The sequence below is a fragment of the Pristiophorus japonicus genome, chromosome 2, assembly GCF_044704955.1.
Source record: "Pristiophorus japonicus isolate sPriJap1 chromosome 2, sPriJap1.hap1, whole genome shotgun sequence".
NCBI classification, from domain to species: domain Eukaryota; kingdom Metazoa; phylum Chordata; class Chondrichthyes; family Pristiophoridae; genus Pristiophorus; species Pristiophorus japonicus.
Genome location: NC_091978.1, coordinates 176,999,569 through 177,023,624, shown reverse-complemented (window position 1 = coordinate 177,023,624; position 24,056 = coordinate 176,999,569). Strand labels below are relative to the sequence as shown.

General features: G+C 39.8%; 1 protein-coding gene across 5 annotated transcripts in view; it reads left to right on the top strand.

The window, feature by feature from the left end:
- Positions 1-21,877, top strand: part of LOC139242755 (Krueppel-like factor 3) — a 99,887-nt gene extending 78,010 nt beyond the window's left edge. For 4 of the 5 annotated variants that reach the window (XM_070870500.1, XM_070870503.1, XM_070870501.1 and 1 more), the window contains 3 exons: positions 2,299-2,394; positions 14,818-14,981; positions 16,084-21,877. In XM_070870500.1, coding sequence (XP_070726601.1) covers positions 2,299-2,394; positions 14,818-14,981; positions 16,084-16,265 — 442 coding nt within the window. In that variant the 3' untranslated portion in view covers positions 16,266-21,877. The remainder of the gene's footprint in view (positions 1-2,298; positions 2,395-14,817; positions 14,982-16,083) is intronic. The other variant, XM_070870506.1, reaches the window with a different exon arrangement.
- Positions 21,878-24,056: the final 2,179 nt, after the last annotated feature.

Genomic DNA, 24,056 nt, shown 5'->3' with positions numbered 1-24,056 from the left:
GAGGGTTGTGGATCTGTGGAATTTGCTGCCTCAGAGAGCTGTGGAAGCTGGGACATTGAATAAATTTAAGACAGAAATAGACACTTTCTTAAACAATAAGGGATTATGGGGAGCGGGAGGGGAAGTGGACCAGAGTCCATGATCAGATCAGCCATGATTTTATTGAATGGCGGGGCAGGCTCGAGGGGCTGTATGGCCTAATCCTGCTCCTATTTCTTATGTTCTTATATACCCTAGTCTTACAATTCCCTGTTCTGGTAAAGAGGAGGAGGCACAGCATTCTACATGGGTCCATACTGGCTACTTCAGATGACTCACTGTATAGTTTTATCTTCTCATTTACAAATATAACCATGGCAGAGATTATTCCATTAACAGCTATTCATTTTGCACTGAACAATTTTTCATTTTAGTAAATTGTAGCGAAAGAAAACAAAACTTCTTAAAAATGTACATAGGATTACATAGGATAGGATATACGACACAGAAACAGGCCACTTGGCCAGACCAGTCCAGACCGGCTTTTATGCTCCACTTGAGCCTCCTCCTGTCTTTCCTCTTATAATTCTATCAGCATAACTCTCTATTCCCTTCTCCCTCATATGCTTGTCTAGCCTCCCCTTAAATGCATCTATACCATTTGCTTCAACCACTCCCTGTGGTAGCGAGTTCCACATTCTCACCATTCTATGGGTAAAGAATTTTCTTCTGAATTCCCTATTGGATTTCTTGGTGACTGTCTTATATTGATGGCCTTGAGTTACGCTCTTCCCCACAAGTGGAAACATTCTCACGGTATCCACGCTATCAAAACCTTTCATAATTTTAAAGACCTCTATTAGGTCACTCCTCAGCCTTCTTTTTTCAAGAGAAAAGAGACCCAGCCTGTTCATCCTTTCCTGATGTGTATACCCTCACATTTCTGGTGTCATCCTTGTAAATCTTCTCTGTACCCTCTCCAGTGCCTCTGTATCTTTTCTATAATATGGCGACCAGAACTGTACGCAGTACTCGTTAAGTGTGGTCTAGCCAAGGTTCGATACAGGTTTAGCATAACTTCCCTACTTTTCAATTCTATACCTCTAGAAATAAACCCTAGACCTTGGTTTGCTTTTTTTTCTAGCCTTGCTAACCTGTGTCGCAACTTTTAAGAACATAAGAACATAAAGAAATAGGAACAGGAGTAGGCCATGCGGCCCCTCGAGCCTGCTCTGCCATTCAATAAGATCATGGCTAATCTGACCATGGACTCAGCTCCACTTCCCCGCCTGCTCCCCATAACCCCTTATCCCTTTGTGATTTGTGTGTTTGTACTCCAAGATCCCTTTGTTCCTCTACCCCACCTAGACTCGCAACCTCCAAGTAATAAGTGACCTCCCTATTCTTCCTACCAAAATGTAATACCTCAACATCATTTGCCAATAACCTTTTAAATTAAGGTTAATGTTTCCCTTTCCCTGTGCTTTTGCTAGTCCAATGCTGTTTCTCCATACAAGTGAAGTATATTTTTCAATGAGGGATTGAATATGATATTCAATAACCTATTTACTCCCAAGAGTTTTCTGGTAATAGATGTTGTGCAACTTCAAAGAATGCACAACAAGTCGCTTACGGCTCCAGATTCATGAATGGTAGCATTCCTTTCAGATTCTGTGAATTATAACCTCCGGTTAGAGGACTAATTATGATGTAATTATTTAACGTATAGTCATGCGTCGGGCTATAAACCATGGAACATGTGAATGTTATGTTTATGTTGGGCAATGATTTCCCACATTGCAAAATTGTCTGTGAAAACAATTTTACCATCAAGCCCAAACCCTCGATACTGCATTGTGAGTCATTATTGCTTGATACGGTATTATTTTACTTTAAGTGTACAGTTTCACAGTCTATGCATATAGTGTATACATCTACTTACTGATTTCTGTCCTCATCTTTGCACAAGCGTGTGTTAGTTGTTCATCTAATGATTCAGTATTAGATCTCATCACTCGCCTGCCCATTGCTATTCATCTTTACTCGAGTTATACAAAATACAGCCCTGGACACTATTGTTGCTTAGGTGTTTTTTGTTGAACTAAATTGCCCTTTTAATTTTTTTCGATATAAAACAGTCCTGTTCTGCGTATGCAGTGTTGATAAATATTGAACCTGTTCCACCATTAAAAGGAGTGCATTGTATTCTGTACAACATCGCAGCTCTAGAACACATCCACCAAAATATTAGGAATTATGTAGTTATTGAATTATGTTTTTCTTCCTTTTGCTGACATTTTCTCTCCTCCTTTCCTGAAGGCATCAACACCTTGCTGGGTTACATTTCAGTGGGTGCCATTCCCACACCTCACCAAGTGGCCATTCTTCACTCACGAACCTAGACAATGAGTATTGGTAGGTTATTTAATATGGCGGTGGGAGGGGGGTCATTGCAACTGAGCCTGATCCTATCCTCACTCTATATCCTCATGTGCCCACCTCTCAGTAAGATTCACTAGATAGCGAGCACGAGGCCACTGACACCCATCAGCCTACCACCCCACACCACTGCACACCACCACCACCCCCTCCCCCCCAAACCCATGATGCTGAAGTCAATTGTAGTCCCCAATGTTACCTTGGCTTAGATCAGGAAACTCAGCAAAGAGCAAGGATCCATCCTGCAACCTTCATGGTCTTTATTGTGCAGCTACTTATGGAGTCATAAGAGGAGCTAACAAAATATGCGTACATTAATTTATTTAATCCTATAATGCACATAAAGTTTCTTAATTGTACTGTTAGAATTTAATATTGTCTGCTTTGTGATAACACTAACACTGCCCCATGCTTATGCTTTGCTCTGATATGTCGTCAACTGTACATGATTAAATAACATTGGAAACTTGTTAGGTAATGCTTGTTTTATGGTAGAAGATTTGTTTCCAATGTGATTAATACAGCTACAGTAGCCTAGTGATTTTGGTACTGGAGTAGCAACCCAGAGAGTTCAAATCCCATCATAGTAGGTTATTAATTTGAATTTAATACATCTGTAATCTATGGGCTCGGGTGAAATCTGCTAGATTTTGTTGTAAAAGGCTTTTGACAAGGTCCTACACAAGAGATTAATGTGCAAAATTAAAGCACATGGTATTGGGGGTAATGTACTGACGTGGATAGAGAACTGGTTGGCAGACAGGAAACAGAGAGTAGGAATAAATGGGTCCTTTTCAGAATGGCAGGCAGTAACCAGTGGAGTGCCGCAGGGTTCAGTGCTGGGACCCCAGCTATTTACAATATACATCAATGATTTAGATGAAGGAATTGAATGTAATATCTCCAAGTTTGCAGATGACACTAAGCTGGGTGGCAGTGTGAGCTGTGAGGAGGATGCTAAGAGACTGCAGGGTGACTTGGCCAGGTTAAATGAGTGGGCAAATGCATGGCAGATGCAGTATAATGTGGATAAATGTGAGGTTATCCACTTTGGGGGCAAAAACAGGAAGGCAGAATATTATCTGAATGGTGACAGATTAGGAAAAGGGGAGGTGCAACGAGACCTGGGTGTCATTGTACATCAGTCATTGAAGTTTGGTATGCACGTACAGCAAGCGGTGATGAAGGCAAATGGCATGTTGGCCTTCATAGCTAGAGGATTTGAGTAGAGGAACAGGGAGGTCTTACTGCAGTTGTACAGAGCCTTGGTAAGGCCACACTTTGAATATTGTGTGCAGTTTTGGTCTCCTAATCTGAGGAAGGACATTCTTGCTATTGAGGGAATACAACAAAGGTTCACCAGATTGATTCCCGGGATTGCAGGATTGACATATGAGGAGAAACTGGATCAATTGGGCTTGTATCAACTAGAGTTTAGAAGAATGAGAGGGGATCTCATAGAAACATGTCAAATTCTGACGAGATTGGACAGGTTATAGGCAGGAAGAATGTTCCCGTTGCTGGGGAGTTCCAGAACCAGGGGGCACAGTCTAAGAATAAGGGGTAAGCCATTTAAGACCAAGATGAGGAGAAACTTCTTCACTCAGAGAGTGGTTAACCAGTGAAATTCTCTACCACAGAAAGTTGTTGAGGCCAGTTCGTTAGATATATTCAAAAGATAGTTAGATATGGCCCTTATGGCCAAAGGGATCAAGGGGTATGGAGAGAAAGCAGGAAAGAGGTACTGAGGTTGAATGATCAGCCATGATCTTATTGAATGGTAGTGCAGGCTCAAAGGGCCGAATGGCCTGCTCCTGCACCTAATTTCTATGTAACTGGTTCACTAATATCCTTCACAGAAGAGACTCTGCCACCCCTACTTGGTCTGGTCGACATGTGATTCCAGTCCCACACTATGTAGTTGACTCTTAAATGCCCTCAGAGAAACCAGGGATGGGTAATAAATACTGCCTTGCCAATGTTGCCCAGGTCTCTAGAACAAATGAAAACAAACTTATTTATACGTATCATGAATTAGAGCATTTCCAAGTACAGTTACCAGCTGACAATATATTGCTCATTTGGCACAATCCAGCTACAACTTTAGCAAATCTGCATTGGATGGACCAAAAATTAGGTCACAGCCTTAGGTTGGGGAATCTGTACTCACTTGTAAGGCACTTTTATACTCCACCTACCCTTACAAGGCCAACACCATAGGATGGGGCACTGCCAACTTTGGGAGTTCCGATATTCTAAGCCAATCAAAGGGATTTAGCGTACAAGGCTGCCAAAGGATGGAAGTAGTCCCACTTAGGATTTCAGGTTGGGATTGTGGCCTAATATCGAAAGGTTTAAGGTGGAAATTCTCACAAAGGGGGCTAAGGGGAGGTACATTTTATCTCTTTCAACAACAACAACAACTTTCATTTATATAGCATCTTTAATGTAGTTGAACATCCCAAGGCATTTCACAGGAGTGTTATCAAACAAAATGTGACACCGAGCCACATAAGAAGGTATTGAAACAAATGACCAAAATCTTGGTCAAAGTCTTGGTCAAAGTAGGTTTTAAGGAGAGTATTAAAGGAGGAGAGGTGGTGTGGTTTAAAGAGGAAATTCCAGAGCTTGGGGCCTAGGCAAATGAAGGCATGGCCACCAATGGTGGAGCGATTTAAGTTCCGGGATGCATAAGAGGCCAGAATTGGAGGAGTGCAGTGATCTCGGAAGGTTGTAGGGCTGGAGTAAGTTACAGAGATAAGAAGGGGCAAAGCTATGGAGGAAATTGTAAACAAGGATGAGAATTTTAAAAGTGAGGCTTTGCCTGACCGGGAGCCAACGTAGGTCAGCAAGCACAGGGGTGATGGGTGAATGGGACTTGGTGCGAGTTAAGATATGGGCAGCAGAGTTTTGGATGAGCTCAAGTTTATGGAGGGTGGAAGATGGAGAGAAGGTACTTACACCCCCACAGCCTGCTACATATTCTGGTCTCTGGGGTAAGAAAGTATTGTATCTGTGTCAGTTTTAACACCTATTATATTATGTTCAAGTAATCCAATTACATTTTTATAACCGTGACTTGTTTATATTGTAAATGAAGCATTGCAATTATATTGTGTGTACACAAATACTGCTATGTTTCAAGAGACACAATGTGCTTTAACCACCACCCCCCCCATACACATACATGTTAATATCAAGTTTCTATATCAAGAGTAGCTTATAAAAAAGTAGTATCTTTATTTATTTATAATAATATGTTAACTGTCTGTACTTTGCTGTCAATCAATTCTGTAATCATCTGTATCTAAAGAGGTGGAATTCTCATCCAAGCTAATTTTAGCAATACGGTCATTCTGAGTATAAATTTCTTGCTTAAAATCTCACACCAACCTTTTAGCAAATACAGGAATTTCACCCCAAAGTCTATTTAAACATCGTTATAAATTACAGACCAGGCTAACAAAAGAGCCTTTTGGAAATCTGTTTGTGAGGTGGTGACTCTGTAGCAGACATCCTGTGGGTGGAATCCACAGCTGAAACTACTTTTAGGTGTTGACATCAGTGTTTGAGAGCAGCCACACCCCACAGGCAGTATCAAAACAACAGGAAACATTTAATAGCACATTGAAGGAGTGGCTCCAACAGTAACGATCTAGAGTTCTGAACTTTTGCAGGCAGAAAAGGTAATGGAGGAGAATATTATAGAATCTAAAAAACAATTTGCCTCACCAATATCTAAACATCATCAACTCATGCTTGTGCTCATTTTAAAGGATGTCTGGGCTGAAGAATGGAATGCTTGAAAGGACAGCTTCAGTTTGATGTTTTTAATCAGAAATATTTTCACATAACATTGAAATTTATCTTTCCTGGAAACAATTTTTTTTTTAACGAAGTAAAATACATGGAACTGCTACGCTATTTAATAAAAAAGGATAATAATTTGGCTGCTGGTTTGCTTTGCAATTCATCAAATTAGAATGGCAACAGTAAGAAATCTTTTGTATTCATGGTGGCCTTTAATCTTGCATGTACCATCAGGGAGAGGCACTGAATGCAGTTTAGGCACTCCCTCATTTGTCTATAGTTGTGAAAATAGGTTTTGCGGAACAGGGAACTGGGTGGTGTCATGGGTTTGAACTTTTTACTTTCCTGCCCAGTTATATAGGATGAAAACACCTTCATGACAGCTATGAAGGATCCTTATTGAAATTAATTTGAGAAATTTAGAACATAAAGTGTATATGAAATCATATCACAGAACTATCCTCCAGTTTACTGCAAGTAGTTGGCAGACTGCAACTAGCTAACTCACCTTTGGGAATGAACCATTCATGGATACACAGAAGGAGGAGCCTTTCTGGAATTGCCATTTAAACACATCAAGCTAAATTTATACAGGTAGAGCGTCCGAAATCCGGAAACCTAGTGACTGAGGCTCTTCCGGATTTCGGGTATTTCTGGATTTTGGAACGTCTTTCTGACGTCTCAAATCCGGAAATGCCCAGGCCGAGGTTCGGGTATTTCCGGATTTCGGGACGTCTTTCTGTAGTCCTTTGCTGCTCTCCCTCTCTTGTGTTTTTGTTAATCCAGAGTCTCATGCATCTGTTTGAAGATAGTCTGATCTACTTTATTGTTTTGCCTTGCTGAAACTGATTGGATAGTCTATTATTTTTTGGCAATAACCATCCACAGTAGATTTTATGATGTTTATCCGATTCTGGATGACTGCACTGTGCATGTCCGGTTTTCGGATGGCTGTTTTGTTGTGCCGTTTGGGAAGTGCCATTTGCAGAGTTTCGCCGGGGTCTTGAGCGGCGGTTTTAGGCAGGCCGCTGGTGTGCAAGGCTGGGGGTACCGCAGTCGCCGTGTTTTGGAGTTGTGGTGCGCACGCATTCTGGCCGAGGGAAGATGCCCGGGGGGGGACCTGCGTTGTGGACCCTGGAGCAGTGGTGCCTGTGGGTGTGAAGACCTGCAAGAAGAGGTGGGTTGGAGTTTTTGTTTTTTGATTCTTGATTGTTTTGTGAGTTTTCATTTTTGGAATTTCCCTTGGCCTGGCTCACGGCGGTAATCGGTTTGGCAGGGTGTCCATATTTCGGAGCATTTTCCGGATTCCAGATGGCCCTACCACAGATTGGCCTGGTGTCCGGATTCTGGCCGGACCCGCCACGGATAGGCCCGGTGTCCAGATTCCGGAACATTGCGTATTTTGGAACTCAGGATTTCGGACGCTCACCCTGTACTTCAGTATAATGTAATTTGTTCTACATTTAAATTTATGTCATTTGAGGCAGAACGTTTGCATAGTGTTGGGGTAGTGTAGGGTAATACCATGTTCATCTCACCTATGACATACCTGAACTCAATACTATCAGTGCAAACAAGGAAATAAAATCCCTTCTTCAGCATTGAGAATTCTTGCCATTTAAGCATAAAAGGCAATGTCAAAAGGATACATTTGAAAAAAAAAACTACCACTGGTAGTAACACATCACTCAAAATGTTTGGGAATCCTTTCAGAAAATCTGGGAAACTTTGTAATATGTCAGTAAATGTTGTAATTGTACATAATTTTATTTAATACCATAGCACAACATCACCAACTCTGCTTCTAGTTCATCCTTCAGTTACATGTCAGTAGGCCTTGCTTGAAATTTAAGGACTTCTTCCCAGAGTCATTTGCTCCCACTGTAGTCTAATATCTGGCGATGAAATGAGCCATAGGCTTTCCAGGATTATACAGTGCTGATAACCATGGGGCACCGAGGACTAACCTTTGGTAAATCATACTTTCTTTGCAACTTATTCGACATAATCATTATATTGAGATGGGAAATCCTAACAGTCCATGTTAGAAATGGAAATGGATCTGAAGAAAACCAAGGAATGTTTCACATTATAGAATTCTGCAATTACTTATATTCAAAAGGGTAGGTCAGTAAAGGAACAGAAGTTAATACTCCTAGATAAAAACCTGACTTTTAGCTTGTTGAAAACCTACTCAAGTCATGTGTTATTGATAATCTTTTACTGTAATGCTTCATGCTTTATGATGACAGCATGTTTTGCTGCCTGTAAAATTCTGGTTCCCTTTTACTCAATATTAAACAAAAATCATTGTAAACAGTTCCCTTTAGATAATTGCCCGTGAGAGTTCTAATTAAATAGTCCACTTAAAAAAAAAACTTCCCTGACTTTCTTGTCAAATTCATATTAAACAACTCTGGCTTTATATGTGCTATTTATTTATAAGATAGGATGTTGTCTTCAATCCCTCCCTTCCCCTTCAACCCCTCCCTTCCCTTCAACCCCTCCCTTCCCCTTCAACCCCTCCCTTCCCCTTCAACCCCTTCGACAACTCCCTTCCCCTTCAACCCCTACCACCAGAGAAGCAGCTACTGAAAATGAACAAACTTGTTTAAAGCCCTTTCATGTGGATTGGAGTAACAGGTGTTTGCATTTGTATGAATGTGATCATTTTGTCCAAATAGCTTGAAGCCTCCAGATGAGGAAGACTCCTTTTGAAAAATTAAGTCAAAATTTTAATTGCAATAGGTTAGACAATCACGTTTTTGGTTGCTAACAAAATTGGTTATTTGCATATACCTGGTGATCGAATTCAATCTGTGCTTGATGTGAAGCTTTATGAGCTGTTAGATGGCAGCAGCAGATGATTTTCTTGTAGCAGAAATATATCTTTATGCGGAGACCTGTAACTCAGCCAGGAAAATGCAAAGTATGCACTTCAGGAGCTGATTTGCTGCCATAGAATAAAGAATGTTTACAGCACAGAGGAGGCCATTCGGCCCATTGAGCCCATGTCTGCTCTCTGCAAGAGCACTTCAGCTAGTCCCACTCCCCGTCCTTTCCCGTAGCCCTGCAAATTTTTTCCTTCAGGTACTTATCCAATTCCCTTTTGAAAGTCATAATTGAGTCTGCCTCCACCACCCTTTCAGGTAATGCATTCCAGATCATAACCACTCGCTGTGTTAAAAAGTTTCTCCTTTGGTTCTTCTGCCAATCACCTTAAATCTGTGTCCTCAGGTTCTTGACTCTTTTGCCAGTGGAAATAGTTTCTCCTGATCTGCTCTGTCTAGACCTCTCATGATTTTGAACACCTATCAAATCTCCTCTCAACCTTCTCTGCACTAAGGAGAACAACTCCAGCTCTCCAGTCTATCCACTTAACTGAAGTCCCTCATCCCCGGAACTATTCTTATAAATCTTTTCTGCACCCTCTCTAAGGCCTTCACATCCTTCCTAAAATGCAGTGCCCAGATTTGGACACAATTCTCAAGTTGAGGCCGAACCAGTGTTTTATAAAGGTTCATCATAACTTCCAGGAAATGTGGCTGGGAAATTGCTGCACTCCTTTGACTGAACCTCTTCCTGCCAATACCAACCAGAGCACAGAGTCTTGCCTCAGAACATAGCAGCAATGTCAGATAGAAGCTGCAATCAGGACTGGCATTAAGGAGGTAGAGTGCCTCTTGGGGTGAGTTGGAAGGTGCCACTGTGATACAGGGGCAAGAGTGCTGTTGCACTTATATAAACTTTTGAACACTTCTTTGACTTGTGTGGGAAGAATATAATGAGGTTTATTTCCATATTAAAGTTTGAAGAGAAAATGTGGCTATAAGCAGATTCTGACAGTAGAAGACTTGATATTAAGAAATGGGATCCACAGTGCCTGTGTTCAGCTCACCTGCGTTTATGGAGATGAAGATGAAATGGCGACAAACATAGAAACATAGAAAATAGGCGCAGGAGTAGGCCATTCGGCCCTTCGAGCCTGCACCACCATTCAATATGATCATGGCTGATCATGCAACTTCACTACTCCATTCCTGCTTTCTCTCCATACTCCTTGATCCCTTTAGCTGTAAGGGCCACATCTAACTCCCTTTTGAATATATCTAAGAACGAGCCTCAACAACTTTCTGTGGTAGAGCATTCTACAGGTTCACAATTCTCTGAGTGAAGAAGATTCTCCTCATCTCGATCCTAAATGGCTTACCCCTTATCCTTAGACTGTGACCCCTGGTTCTGGACTTCCTCAACATCGGGAACATTCTTCCTGCATCTAACCTGTCCAGTCCCGTCAGAATTTGATATGTTTCTATGAGGCCCCCTCTCATTCTTCTAAATTCCAGTGAATATCAGCCTAGTCGATCCAGTCTTTCTTCATATGTCAGTCCTGCCATCCCGAGAATCAGTCTGGTGAACCTTCGCTGCACTCCCTCAATAGCAAGAATGTCCTTCCTCAGATTAGGAGACCAAAACTCAAGGTGTGGCTTTACCAAGGCCCTGTACAACTGCAGTAAGACTTCCCTACTCCTATACTTAAATCCTTTCACTATGAAGGCCAACATGCCATTTGCCTTCATCACCGCCTGCTGTACCTGCATGCCAACGTTCAATGACTGATGTACCATGACACCCAGGTCGCGTTCCACCTCCCCTTTTCCTAATCTGTCACCATTCAGATAATAGTCTGCCTTCCTGTTTTTGCCACCAAAGTGGACAACCTCACATTTATCCACATTATACTGCATCTGCCATGCATTTGCCCACACATCTAACCTGTTCAAGTCATCCTGCAACTGCTTAGCATCCTCCTCACTGCTAACACTGCCACCCAGCTTAGTGTCATCTGCAAACTTGGAGATATTACATTCAATTCCTTCGTCCAAATCATTAATGTATATTGTAAATAGCTGTGATCCCCGCACTGAACCCTGCGGTACCCCACTAGTCACTGCCTGCCATTCTGAAAAGGACCCATTTATTCCTACTCTTTGCTTCCTGTCTGCCAACTAGTTCTCTATCCACGTCAATACATTACCCCCAATACCATGTGCTTTAATTTTGCACACTAATCTCTTGTGTGGAATCTTGTCAAAAGCCTTTTGAAAGTCCAAATACACCACATCCACTGATTCTCCCTTGTCCACTCTACTAGTTACATCCTCAAAAAAATTCTAGAAGATTTGTCAAGCATGATTTCCCTTTCATAAATCCATGCTGAATTGGACCGATCCTGTCACTGCTTTCCAAATGCGCTGCTATTACATCTTTAAAAATTGATTCCAACATTTTCCCCACCACCGATGTCAGGCTAACCGGTCTATAATTCCCTGTTTTCTCTCTCCCTCCTTTTTCAAAAAGTGGGGTTACATTACCGACCCTCCAATCCATAAGAACTGATCCAGAGTCTATAGAATGTTGGAAAATGACCACCAATGTATCCACTATTTCTAGGGCCACTTCCTTAAGTACTCTGGGATGCAGATTATCAGGCCCTGGGGATTTATCGGCCTTCAATCCCATCAATTTCGCAAACTGACCAATAAGGATTTCCTTCAGTTCCTCCTTCTCGCTAGACCCTCGATCCCCTAGTATTTCTGGAAGGTTATTTGTGTCTTCCTTCGTGAAGACAGAACCAAAGTATTTGTTCAATTGGTCTGCCATTTCTTTGTTCCCCATTATAAATTCACCTGATTCTGACTGCAAGAGACCTACATTTGTCTTCACTAATCTTTTTCTCTTCAAATATCTATAGAAGTTTTTGCAGTCAGTTTTTATGTTCCCTGCAAGCTTCCTCTCATACTCTCATACTCTATTTCCCCCCTCCTAATTAAACCCTTAGTTCTCCTCTGCTGAATTCTAAATTTCTCCCATTCCTCAGGTTTGCTGCTTTTTGTGGCCAATTTATATGCCTCTTCCTTGGATTTAACACTATCACTAATTTCCCTTGTAAGCCACAGTTGAGCCAACCTCCCCATTTTATTTTTATGCCAGACAGGATGTACAATTGTTGAAGTTCAACCATGTGATCTTTAAATATTTGCCATTGCCTATCCACCATCAACACATTAAGTATTATTCACCAGTCTATCCTAGCCAATTCACATCTCATTCCATCGAAGTTACCTTTCCTTAAGTTCAGGACCCTAATCTCTGAATTAACTGTGTCATTCTCCATCTTAATGAAGAATTCTACCATATTATGGTCATTCTTCCCCAAGGGGCCTCGCACAACAAGATTGCTAATTAATCCTCTCTCATTACACACCACCCAGTCTAGAATGGCCAGCTCTCTAGTTGGTTCCTCGACATATTGATCTAGAAAACCATCCCTTATAAACTCCAGGAAATCCTCCTCCACCGTATTGCTACCAGTTTGATTAGCCCAATCTATATGTAGATTAAAGTCACCCATGATAACTGCTGTACGTTTATTGCACGCATCCCTAATTTCCTGTTTGATCCCAACCCCAACCTCACTACTACTGTTTGGTGGTCTGTACACAACTCCCACGAGCATTTTCTGCCCTTTGGTGTTCCGCAGCTCTACCCGTACAGATTCCACAACATCCAAGCTAATGTCTTTCCTTACTATTGCATTAATCTCCTCTTTAACCAGCAACACTACTCCACTTCATTTTCCTTTCTGTCTATCCTTCCTGAATATTGAATACCCCTGGATGTTGAGTTCCCAGCCTTGGTCAGCCTGGAGCCATGTCTCCGTAATACCAATTACATCATATCCGTTAACAGCTATCTGCGCAGTTAATTCATCCACCTTATTACGAATACTCCTCGCATTGAGACCCAAGATGACTTTCTTCTCCAAAGCTGCAATCAGAAAGGCTTTAATATCCCATCTGATTTTAAATTGATTGCCTCCAAGATCAAAATATAATAGCAGAACATTTTGAAGAAATTGGGTACATGGCTGACTAGCTTGGGCGAATAGGCCACAGTGCTAGTGTTATGTATTAAAAGGAATTGCAGTCATTTTATTTCTGATACACATCAACACATATACATTTATGAAACTCAAAGGTGATAAAAGAAGTAGTTGAGGCATTTCCCTGACTTATTGCTGGTGTGCTGAAAGCATTCTTGCGAGTTTAACGTGGAACTTTCCTTTTGTACTGATTTAATGTAATCCACTTTAATATGAAAAACCTTGGCAATAAATAATAAAGTGACCTATCTTTAGAAGAATGACTTGGATAGCATCAGAAATCCGCTGTGTTTGTGGCTGTAGCTTTCTCGATTTGATGTAGCTTTCTCAATTATGGATTTATAAACAGAAATGTATTTATAGGACAGCAGTCTTAATATAGCATTCCTCCACCATCATACTCAATATGTTAAGTACCAATCTGGTTGCTCTGACCAAACTGGATTGCCCAGTCCATTCCAACCAATGTCATTTTGGCTTTTATAGGTGCCCACCACTGTATTGACAGAGCTTTTGCTCATCTTCCTCCTGGAACTGCTTAACCAAACTCGTTAGTTCTAGGAGAAGAAATGATCATAAAATTGTAGTTCTTTATCCCTGTGTTTCTGAAAATTAGATATCAGTAAACACTATATGCTTTGTTGAAATATAGAACTGATTCTTCTCTGTATTTTGCTACATTTGGCATCAGATGCATATTGTCATTCTGTGACAACTGTTCTTCATTACCCAAGACACCCTCACTGGTGGAGGCACCTATCTCTTTCACAAAGCAAGAGCTCCTTTATATACTGAAACAAGAGAGAAATGTGCATTGTGTGCTTACATGTCAAAATAAATGGCTACAGATTGAAATACAAATAATTATTAAGCTCCATGTTGGTTTGGACCTGTTTAAGTGTGAGCTGTGCATGCTCCACAAAAACTGTATTATGTTTGAACTTGATTCCTAATATAAACTTAATTAGTTTAAGGTGACTCCATGGAAATGAAGAGGAAAGGAAACCATATTTATAAAGATTATACCTATCTATGATATGTACTGAAGACGGGTAAAAATCAATGAAGTTCATTCTGGAATCTCATTAGACTGAGAAAGACTCAACCAAAATCTTTAATGTTATGCATTTTGACCCTGTTACTTCTTTGCAAAGTCTGTTGGCTTTGATTGTGGTGGCTTGGAGAATGTATTGAGAATGTTGTTGTATGAGCACCCTTTCCAATATGTTCTGGGAGTAAACGATGAATTAACACAAAGTCCTGGGACACTCCATGAGTGATCCTCTGCAAATAAATGGTCTTTTCACAACAAAGGGAAATGAACCCTCTGAATCCAAACATTGTACATCAATCCATCACACAGTCCTCCGTGTTTAAATGACTGTTAGTGCTGAACTTTAAATAATCTTTATTGGGGACCATAACAAATAAATATATCTGCATTAAACATCTCTGCTAAGTGCTGAATCAATGTAAAAAGCGTATATGTTTTTCATAAGTTATGAGCTCAGGCACACTGATTTCTCTATCCTATCTGAAGCCCAGCTCCTAAATATACAGAACAAATGGAATATTAATATGGTCAATATATGAGTAATCCATTGTTGGTTGAACAGATGAAATGGTTATTTCCCTTCTTTCAGGAGCCACACTCCTTCAGTTATCGTGCACGCTGTAGCAAGACCACACCCGCCCGAATCCCCAGACACTCAGAAGAAGCGTCGCATCCACAGGTGTGACTTTGACGGATGTAACAAAGTGTACACAAAGAGCTCACACCTTAAGGCACACAGACGGACACACACAGGTAAGAGAAAGAGAGTACCATGCCTAGGATATTGTTACGTCTTTTGAGTCTGCATTTTAAAAATAGAGCCATGAAGCTACTGTCAATACAAAAATCTTCTGGGACTAGCTATGTGGTCTGATCATTTTAATTAAGTTGTCCAAGCTAGTCCCTAACAGTTTGTTGTAACCATTTAAAGAATCCAGCCCTGAATTTCTGCAGGATTCTCCTGATCACTTGCTGTAGCTTCGGCAGAACATCGCGAAAACCCTTGGAGAAAAAGCATAAAAAGTTGTTTTTAGCTCTTTCTCCTGGGGTTCCACCAATCTCTCGCTGGAGAATCGCTGCAGAAATTCCAGGCAGGATCATGTCCCTTTGTTTTCAGCTACATTGGCTAATGGTTCAAACTGTCACATCTTTTGGCCAATTTCATTGTTCTTTGTTGTTTTGTCAGCTATCACTAAGCACTTATTCTTTCTATTTAAAATTGTGTTTATTCTGTTTTCATGCAGCAAGGGACGTAGTGATCAATACAGGTTAATGATGCAGTTCACTTCATTTTCTTGAAGTCATACCTTTATTTAATACCAAGTATTTTCTTGGTTTGCCTGGAATGTACTAACACGAGTGGAGAACAAATTAATTTTAATGGACAGGAAATCCTGCACTGAATTGATGCCTGAATTTCCAATATGAATGCCCAGTTTGAGCATGAATTCATAAAATGCACCCTTACAGGTTACTGCTGCTACCAGCTCATTCAGTCAGTGCCCATAGACAGGCTGCAAATTGATCCCATTTGTGTAAACAGTCACTTTACTGCTTTCTGTTCCTGTACAAATAAACCTGAATTTCAAGGTATATTTTTCACGGTTTTAAATTTTGATTGGCTTCACGACAGTTATTTTCATGAGTCAATAATTAAAATTATGGATATTCTTATTCTGAACTAATCTAAGGCTAAATTTCTTATTCAATCAAATCATTATATCTAGACTCACATTTACTTTGATATTTGGTCTGGATTTTCCTTCATCATATGCATGGTTTAAACATAAGAACCATTGCAATGACTTCAAACTATTTGTTATGACTGAACTTACGTTTTTCCTTTTTCCTGAAGGTGAGAAACCCTACAAATGTACTTGGGAAGGTTGCACGTGGAGGTTTGCTCGCTCGGATGAGTTAACCAGGCACTACCGCAAGCATACCGGCATCAAGCCCTTCCAGTGCCCCGACTGCGACCGCAGCTTCTCTCGCTCAGACCACCTCGCCTTGCACAGAAAGCGCCACATGCTGGTCTGAAACTGTCACCTTTCACGATGTAAGCCAGACAGGATGCAAACTAAACTCATACATTTTTCTTAACCAAGATTCAGCTGGGCCGAATCCTTCAACAAATGAACACTTCCATGTCGTCAGTATCTGATACACAAACAAAGCTCATTTTTCTTGTTATGTGCAAGAGTTCTGTTTAACACCATAAATGCCTTTACATTAATGCATAGCATTCCCCAATGTGTGCACGGGCTGGGCAATTTTATAAGTATAAAATGACATATTTGTGCAATCTGATTTGTTTGTTGAAATTGTCGGCATTTCCATTGACTAATAAGCCTTTATCATCTTGCCAGAGAGATTCCCCTTCAGTGTAGCCAAAACCAGAAACCTCATCTAAAATGTTTTTTTTGCCAAAATATTATCACTTATTATTCAGACCCAGATTTGTAGTGCCGGTTATGACATTTTAGTTCTAAGGGTGGACAACTCCAGGAAATTCATGTCCAAACAACTGTGAAAAATGAAAGGCCACAACATGCGACTGGAGGAACATGCCTGTTTTGACCAACTTATTGATACATTTCAGGATTGTACTTATCTCCTGTTTCTCAAATGTCATGTGACAGTTCTTCAGTGTTAGTATTCTGAAGGTTCATTTCTTTACAACCAATTTTGGCAGTAACGTCCAGGTTTAATTATCAACTTCAAGCAGTTTAATGAAGTTAAGCACTGAAGGTTCACCAACAATGACTTCTCTTCATATCGATGCGCAATGAGAGCCTCATTGTCTTGCAAACTCCTTTATCAGAAATTCTCTCATTCAAACTAAATTTTCCCTTTTCCCAAGCGGAAGTTTCATATTTTCAGTGGTGGAGCTCAGACTCAATAAAAGTTTTTTTTTAAGGCAGGAAATCAATCGATCCAGTACCTTAGAGTTTGGCTACATATTCTGTGTCCTACACTATATTGCATTTTTTTTTTCATTTCTGGTCAAGTTACTTCTTTTAAATGTAGATCTTGTTAACCAGCTTAAGAAGGTAAAAAACAAAAATAAAAAAACAGGGTTTCCCAAATAAAATAGATCAAATTACAAAAAAAAATAAATGTTGAGGGCCTGTTTCCTGAATCTGTCTTTGTTGGAAAAATATTACCAACCACAGATCACAGATAAGATGGTCAAAAAAGTTAAGAACATTAAAAAAAAATTATCCTATAATAATTTGGCCAAATTCGATTCCTTACAGCTACAATTAGTAGGAAAAAGGAATGTTGTGTAGTAAGTACACAACTTCTACAAGTGATTATATGCCTTGCAATCACCAATAAAACATATTGCCACGTAATACCGTTGTCTTTGTTATGGACAAAAATCAAAATGACTCAATTCACATTAAAAATAACAAAAATTTCTTAATCAGCTGAGTGAGAAAGGAGCGTTTCATTATCAGTTCCAAAGAATTCTGCTCCACTTTTCTGTCATTGATTAAACCAACAGCTTAGCTGCTCTACAATTATACCAATATCCTGACATATTCCTTTGGCAAGTAGATATAGAAATTCGTAGATACAATGCTGGTTTCGTGATGTATTGACCAGATGCAGCAGTTGTTGTGCCCTAGTAAAATAATTCCTGGAAAACACTAAAAGAAATTGTTGTAATCGATGGGAATGAAGAATTGGGGGAATTTGTATAAGAAAATGTACTCAGCCAAATAAGGCACTTTATCAAACTTAGTTGTTTTCATTTATTGCAACATTTATAACATTTTGTTTTAATTGTTTTAAGGTATTTGGGGCCAATTATTTTAAGCTGCTCAAAAATAATCATCATTCTTTTAAACCCTTGTGTAAGTATTTTTACTATTGGTTCATTGCTTGCAATTGTTTTACTGTATCCAGTCAACAAGTTGAATGCTGAAGGTATAAGTGGCAGAAGTACCCTTTTTATATATCTCTGGGGCAGATGTCAGCCCTGTTCTGTGTAAAGTTACAATTACAGCCAACAGAAAGCATTTTAAAATGCAATTCGTTAGAATCCAATTTTATTCATTTGTGCCATATTTTGAAAATCAAACTTTAATTGCCATAGGACTAACTTTTCAAATATATTTACCACCACTGTTCCAATAAGTTTTTTGTACATTTTTTAAACAGCACAATCTTTTAATTGAACAGTAAAACAAAATGATGGCCTAAGCACCTGTATGGCTTTTGATAACATAAATGTCAAAACTTACAAAAATGGGTTTACAAATTAGCCTGATATCACATACATATATAAATCACTGCTTTTCAAATATATTGTGGGTGAATCACTCTCCATGAATCAGTCCTCTATATTTAAAATTAGAAAGTAAATCATCACAAGCACACCAGTTTTTGGTCTACGTTCATGCTTTAAAAAGACAATGGCTGTAAGATGGGTAGTGACCACTGCAGCCAATTTGAATATGTATTTAAATCAATAATGTACTTTAATGCATACTAAATATCATAAATCATATTCCAACTCTTTGAAACATAATACAATGTGAATACAACATTTATTTCTGCAGATCACCTACTGATTCAGTTTCTAAAAGTATATTGACTAGTTTGGAAGGTATCAAATTTGATCCCCAATTTATATGGAGTTAGTTAATCTCACCCCAGGGAGCAGTGGAGATGCTACATTTAGCCTCAATGACTTTTGGCTAAGTTGGAAAAAAAAGAATAAACGCAATAGGGATTCCCGTTCCCAATCAGGATCAAGTGACTGATGCTGGAAAGTGTAGGGTTGTCAGATGAGGACAGGATTGGGCTTGACTGCGACGTCCCCCATGGTTGAATGGCCCACCACCATCCACTGTCTACACATGAAGAATAGCTACTTAGGCAAGGAATCCAGGGGAGATGGGGGAGGGAGTTGTCTAGACCTGTGGAACTGCACCCCAGCAGTGGTCAGTCCTGTAAGGGAGAATATTGGAGGTGACATTTTTTAGATTGATTTCTGCAGACAAACAAGTTTTCATTGTAACATCATGGTAAGGTGACAAATAATGATAATTAAAGTAAGCTTTCCAAAAAGCAGATCAGAAAGTCATCACTTAGAAAATAAGACCCATGGAGTTTATAGGTTCAAACTATCAGGTGAAGGTTGAATAAGAAGTAAACATTCTAGAGGTAATTTTTTAAAGTTACACTCCGAGTGTGGGCACTGCTGGCAGGAATACCAATCAGGAATTCAGTATGCATTGCCGGTAGGTGATGCTCGGTACCAGGAGCACAAGCTGCAACATTCTGTGTAATAGGACAAGAATTGTTGAAGACATCAGATTCACATACGTTTTGGTGAATTATTTCTATTCTAAACATGGGGCTGAGGAATACCTGGAATATGTGAACACAGCAATTTGTGGCAGCTGGCCTGCCTCGTGGGTTGGAGTCATTCTTCTTTTGTACAATAGAGTGACTTGGCTTTCTGTAAGATAGAGGTGTGGGGCACCTGTCATAGAGTAGGAGATCTGTTGAAGAATTTACGATACAATGCCCTTGAAAATGGGTGCAATCAGGTAATGTTCACAACATAAATAAATGTGGTGAAATTTTTTGGTTTTTTTATATAAAATAATTTTCCTCATTGCTTCAAAAGGTTAAAAAACAGTAAGAATTTCTTTTTATTATAATCAAGCAGTAAGGGTGTGAAGAGACTATGAAACATCGTGTTGTATGCTGTATCATATACAGAGGTGGGAAGGGGATTTGGATGGTATACAATTTTGATTCAATTCTTCTCAGTTTAAATACTTAAAATGTGAATTTTTTTGGGAGGGAACATATGTTTTGGTTTAGAATGTTGGTTTTGGGATAATAACTAGAGGACATTAATATTAAGCGCATTTAAGAAAACTCAAGAGATGCTGAACAGATGAAAGAAAATGTCATGATTTTAGTAAATATGGTTTTCTTTTGTTTTTGTAATCATATACAGTGGTTGTTACAGATCAAGCTTTACATTGATTCACAGAAGCATTGCCTAGTGTGATTGACTATTCAGAGTCACACTGTGCACTGGGATTATATTTATCATGCATTATATGGCGCAGCTGTAAATCCTAAATTAAATATTTACATTTTTTTTAAATGTATTTTTTGAACTTTAATATTAATACAGGGGTATGTAGAGCTTTTAACAGATACAACAATGTGTCTGTATGTAATATAGCAATCAATGTAGTATTTAAAGGCCAGTTAGATAGAAAGGATGTGGCCCTCAACGCTGGTTCTCCCCATGAACTTCTCAACTTTCGGGGAGGGAGAAATTCACTGTTGCCAGCAAGAATTCATCAAGGAAAATGCTCTATCTATGAGACATGTAACACAGTTACTTTCTGAACTTCAAAAAATAGCATTGTTGCCATTTTCTTTTCAAAAAAGGATGCAGAAATAATGCATTATTGCCATAATAGTTCATACGGTTGAGAGTCAATTACAACCACTAGGTTACAGGCCTACCTATTGTTTGAGTTTGACTTACTCAGTTGGATGATTTTCACCCATTTGCTTGATTTGCATCCCATCCACCACCTTAAACATTCACTCCCTTCCCCACCAGCGCAGTGTGTACAAGATGCGCTGCAGCTACTCACCGAGGCTTCTTCGACAGCACCTCCCAACCCCATGATCTCTACCACCTAGAAGGACAAGGCACATGGGAGCACCATCACCTGCAAGTTCCCCTCCAAGTTACACACCATCCTGACTTGGAAGTATATCACCGTTCCTTCATCATTGCTGGGTCAAAATCCTGGAACTCCCTCCGTAATAGCACTGTTGGAGTACCTTTACCACGAGGACTGCAGCAATTCAACAAGGCAGCTCACCTTCTCAGGGGCAATTAGGGATGGGCAATAAATGCTGGCATTGGCAGTGATGCCCACATCCTGGAATAAATAAAAAGAATTAGCCTCAGGCAGGCCACCAGATTGGGTGGAGGAATGAATTGATGTTACAGCAGTGATAACAGTCATGTGGTCCAGGCTACCCCTTTCCCTTTCACCCCACCTACTCCAAACCCTCTGACTAGTGTTACACCTGCAACAGGGAGGAATCCAAGGGAAAACATTTAAAACAGCTAACACTGTTAGAAGAAGACATTTGCTTTCCAAAGGTGTATTTTAAGTTCTTTTATGGATCCATTAAAAAAAATCACCCTTAAATATTATGTTCTATTAGCCCCATTTGTGAAGATAATTCTCTCCACCATACACTGTTATGCACTTTCACTTCTCAGTTTATAATATTCTACATTTACATGGCCAGAATTATTTCATCTGCTCAACATCTCTGCAGGCCTGCCTTTGAGTACTCCACCAGTTTATTGCGACTAGTTTAAGCAATAAATTATGCTGAAAATGTAGAACAACATAGGATTATATTTCAAGAGTTATACAGCTGAATAAACAATTCTGGGTTTATATTGAGTCTTGTTAACTTTATTTAAATCGTACAATAGTGTCTGCAGCCTGTATAATTAAAGATGTGAAATTTTAAAGATTTTTTTACTATTTCTTCAAGATTTCTGGATTGTCCCATGGGAGTTTAGTAATGACATTTTGTCATATCAAACTGTGAACACAAATTTGTACTGTACAGTCTTCTTATTCTGTATTCAATATGTATATGTATTGTACATCTGTCAATAAAGCTGTATATACACAAAAAAAGTATTTTTTTTCCTCAATGAATTGAACGGATATTGTAATGTGAAGTCTGATCAATCAGCATGTCAGGGAATCCTGCACTCTCATCACATCAATGTAACTAGCTGCAACTCGGAACACAGTCCATGTAAAGAAATAAAGTCCATAACAGGCCGATTGATATTCCAGAACAGTCAACTTACACAACACCGATGAGGACTGATTCCACTGACACAGAATGCATTGGCTGGGAAATCATGGCAGGGCCAGAATTTCCTGTAAATGTGCGTCCAAACGTAAAGTCAATTCCTGGTGTAAAAGTAAAAGGAAATCCGGCTGTAAGTGTGTTATACACATACTTAGGCTATGTCCGAATTGGCTCGATGTTTTACACTTGTTTATTGAGCCAGACACATTGTGGCTCATTATAATAGCTCTGTCCCCATACAGGTTCATAGGTGTAAACGTATGCACAGAATTTCAGGCACACTGGCACCCGTAGTCCCCTCGAGGTGGAAGTGGAAAATTGTGTGTAAGTGAAATTTAAAAGGGTGGAGACAATTAAAGGGGAGTGTCACAATGGAAGAGGATTCATTAAAACTTTTAGAAAAACTCAAAATGCACGTCAACCATTAGCAGTCAGCCCAGGCTAAAGAGGCAAGGAATAAGTGACAGATAGAAATGAGGAGAAAGGAATCACCATGAGACTGCAGCTCAGCAGTTCTGTCATCAGCTGAACTGTGCATATTAGCAGCTGATGTCCATACAGCTCTGCATCTAGCTCTCTGACACAGGCCTTGTGAAGGCAAAAGCAAAATATTGTGGATGCTGGAAATCTGAAATAAAAGTAGAAAATGCTGGAAACATTCAGCAGGTCAAGCAACATCTGTGGAGAGAGAAACAGAATTAACATTGCACATCGATGACTTTTTATCAAAACACCTCGGAAACCACTTGCTCACAGTTGTATCTTGCACTGTGGAGGCACAATGTTGTGAGACTACTCCTAACACCTTGGAAAATGGTCCACATAGGGCATTCGGCACAGGAAACTGCCCCGACACACCACAAAGAGAAAAATGTGTAAAAGGACGAGAGAGAGGAGAGAAAATTGAAAACAACTAGATAAACTAAAAAATACAACACATAAAAAGAATTAAGGGGTAATTGTTCATCTTGGCATACCCAGCAGGAGAGGATATTCTAAATTTTGGTGTATAGTGTACACAATTGTCTGACTACTAATTAGGAATATCATACATAGTCTGCCTGCATTTCTAATATGCACTCCCAGTGACTAGACTTGCTGCTGTGTGTAAAGTGAGAAAATTACCCCTTTAAAGAATGGGATAGAGGCAGACCGTTGCATGAACAGTGATGTAACCCATGAGTAACAGCATGCGAAATACCAAGCGAGATCGACTATTACATAACACCCTATTCTCCAACTTGTCATGAGCAATGCCACAGGAGATCATCCAGCCTGCTATTAATTACATTATGATTCATGTCCTAGATAAAACAATAGTAAAGAAACACAGCTAATTCTTTATTCACTGAAGCTGTGACAGTGCGTCATTCTGCTCATGTCGAGCTTCAAACCTCAATCAAGTCATCCAGTTGAATAAAGGTCAGAAAAAAATTGTTTGTAATCTACCAAAATTCCCTAGATTCTGGAGCGGTCCCAGCAGATTGGAAAACCGCAAATGTAATGCCCCTATTTAAAAAGGAGGTAGACAAAAAGCAGGAAACTATAGACCAGTTAGCCTAACATCTGTCGTTGGGAAAATGCTGGAGTCCATTATTAAGGAAGCAGTAGCAGGGCATTTGGAAAAGCATAATTCAATCAAGCAGAGTCAGCATGGTTTTATGAAAGGGAAATCATGTTTGACAAATTTGCTGGAGTTCTTTGAGGATGTAACAAGCAGGGTGGATAAGGGGGAACCAGTGAATGTGGTGTATTTGGATTTCCAGAAGGCATTCGATAAGGTGCCACATAAGAGGTTACCGCACAAGATAAAAGCTCACGGGGTTGGGGATAATATATTAGCATGGAAGAGGATTGGCTAACTAACAGAAAACAGAGAGTCAGGATAAATGGGTCATTTTCCAGTTGGCAAACAGTGACTAGTGG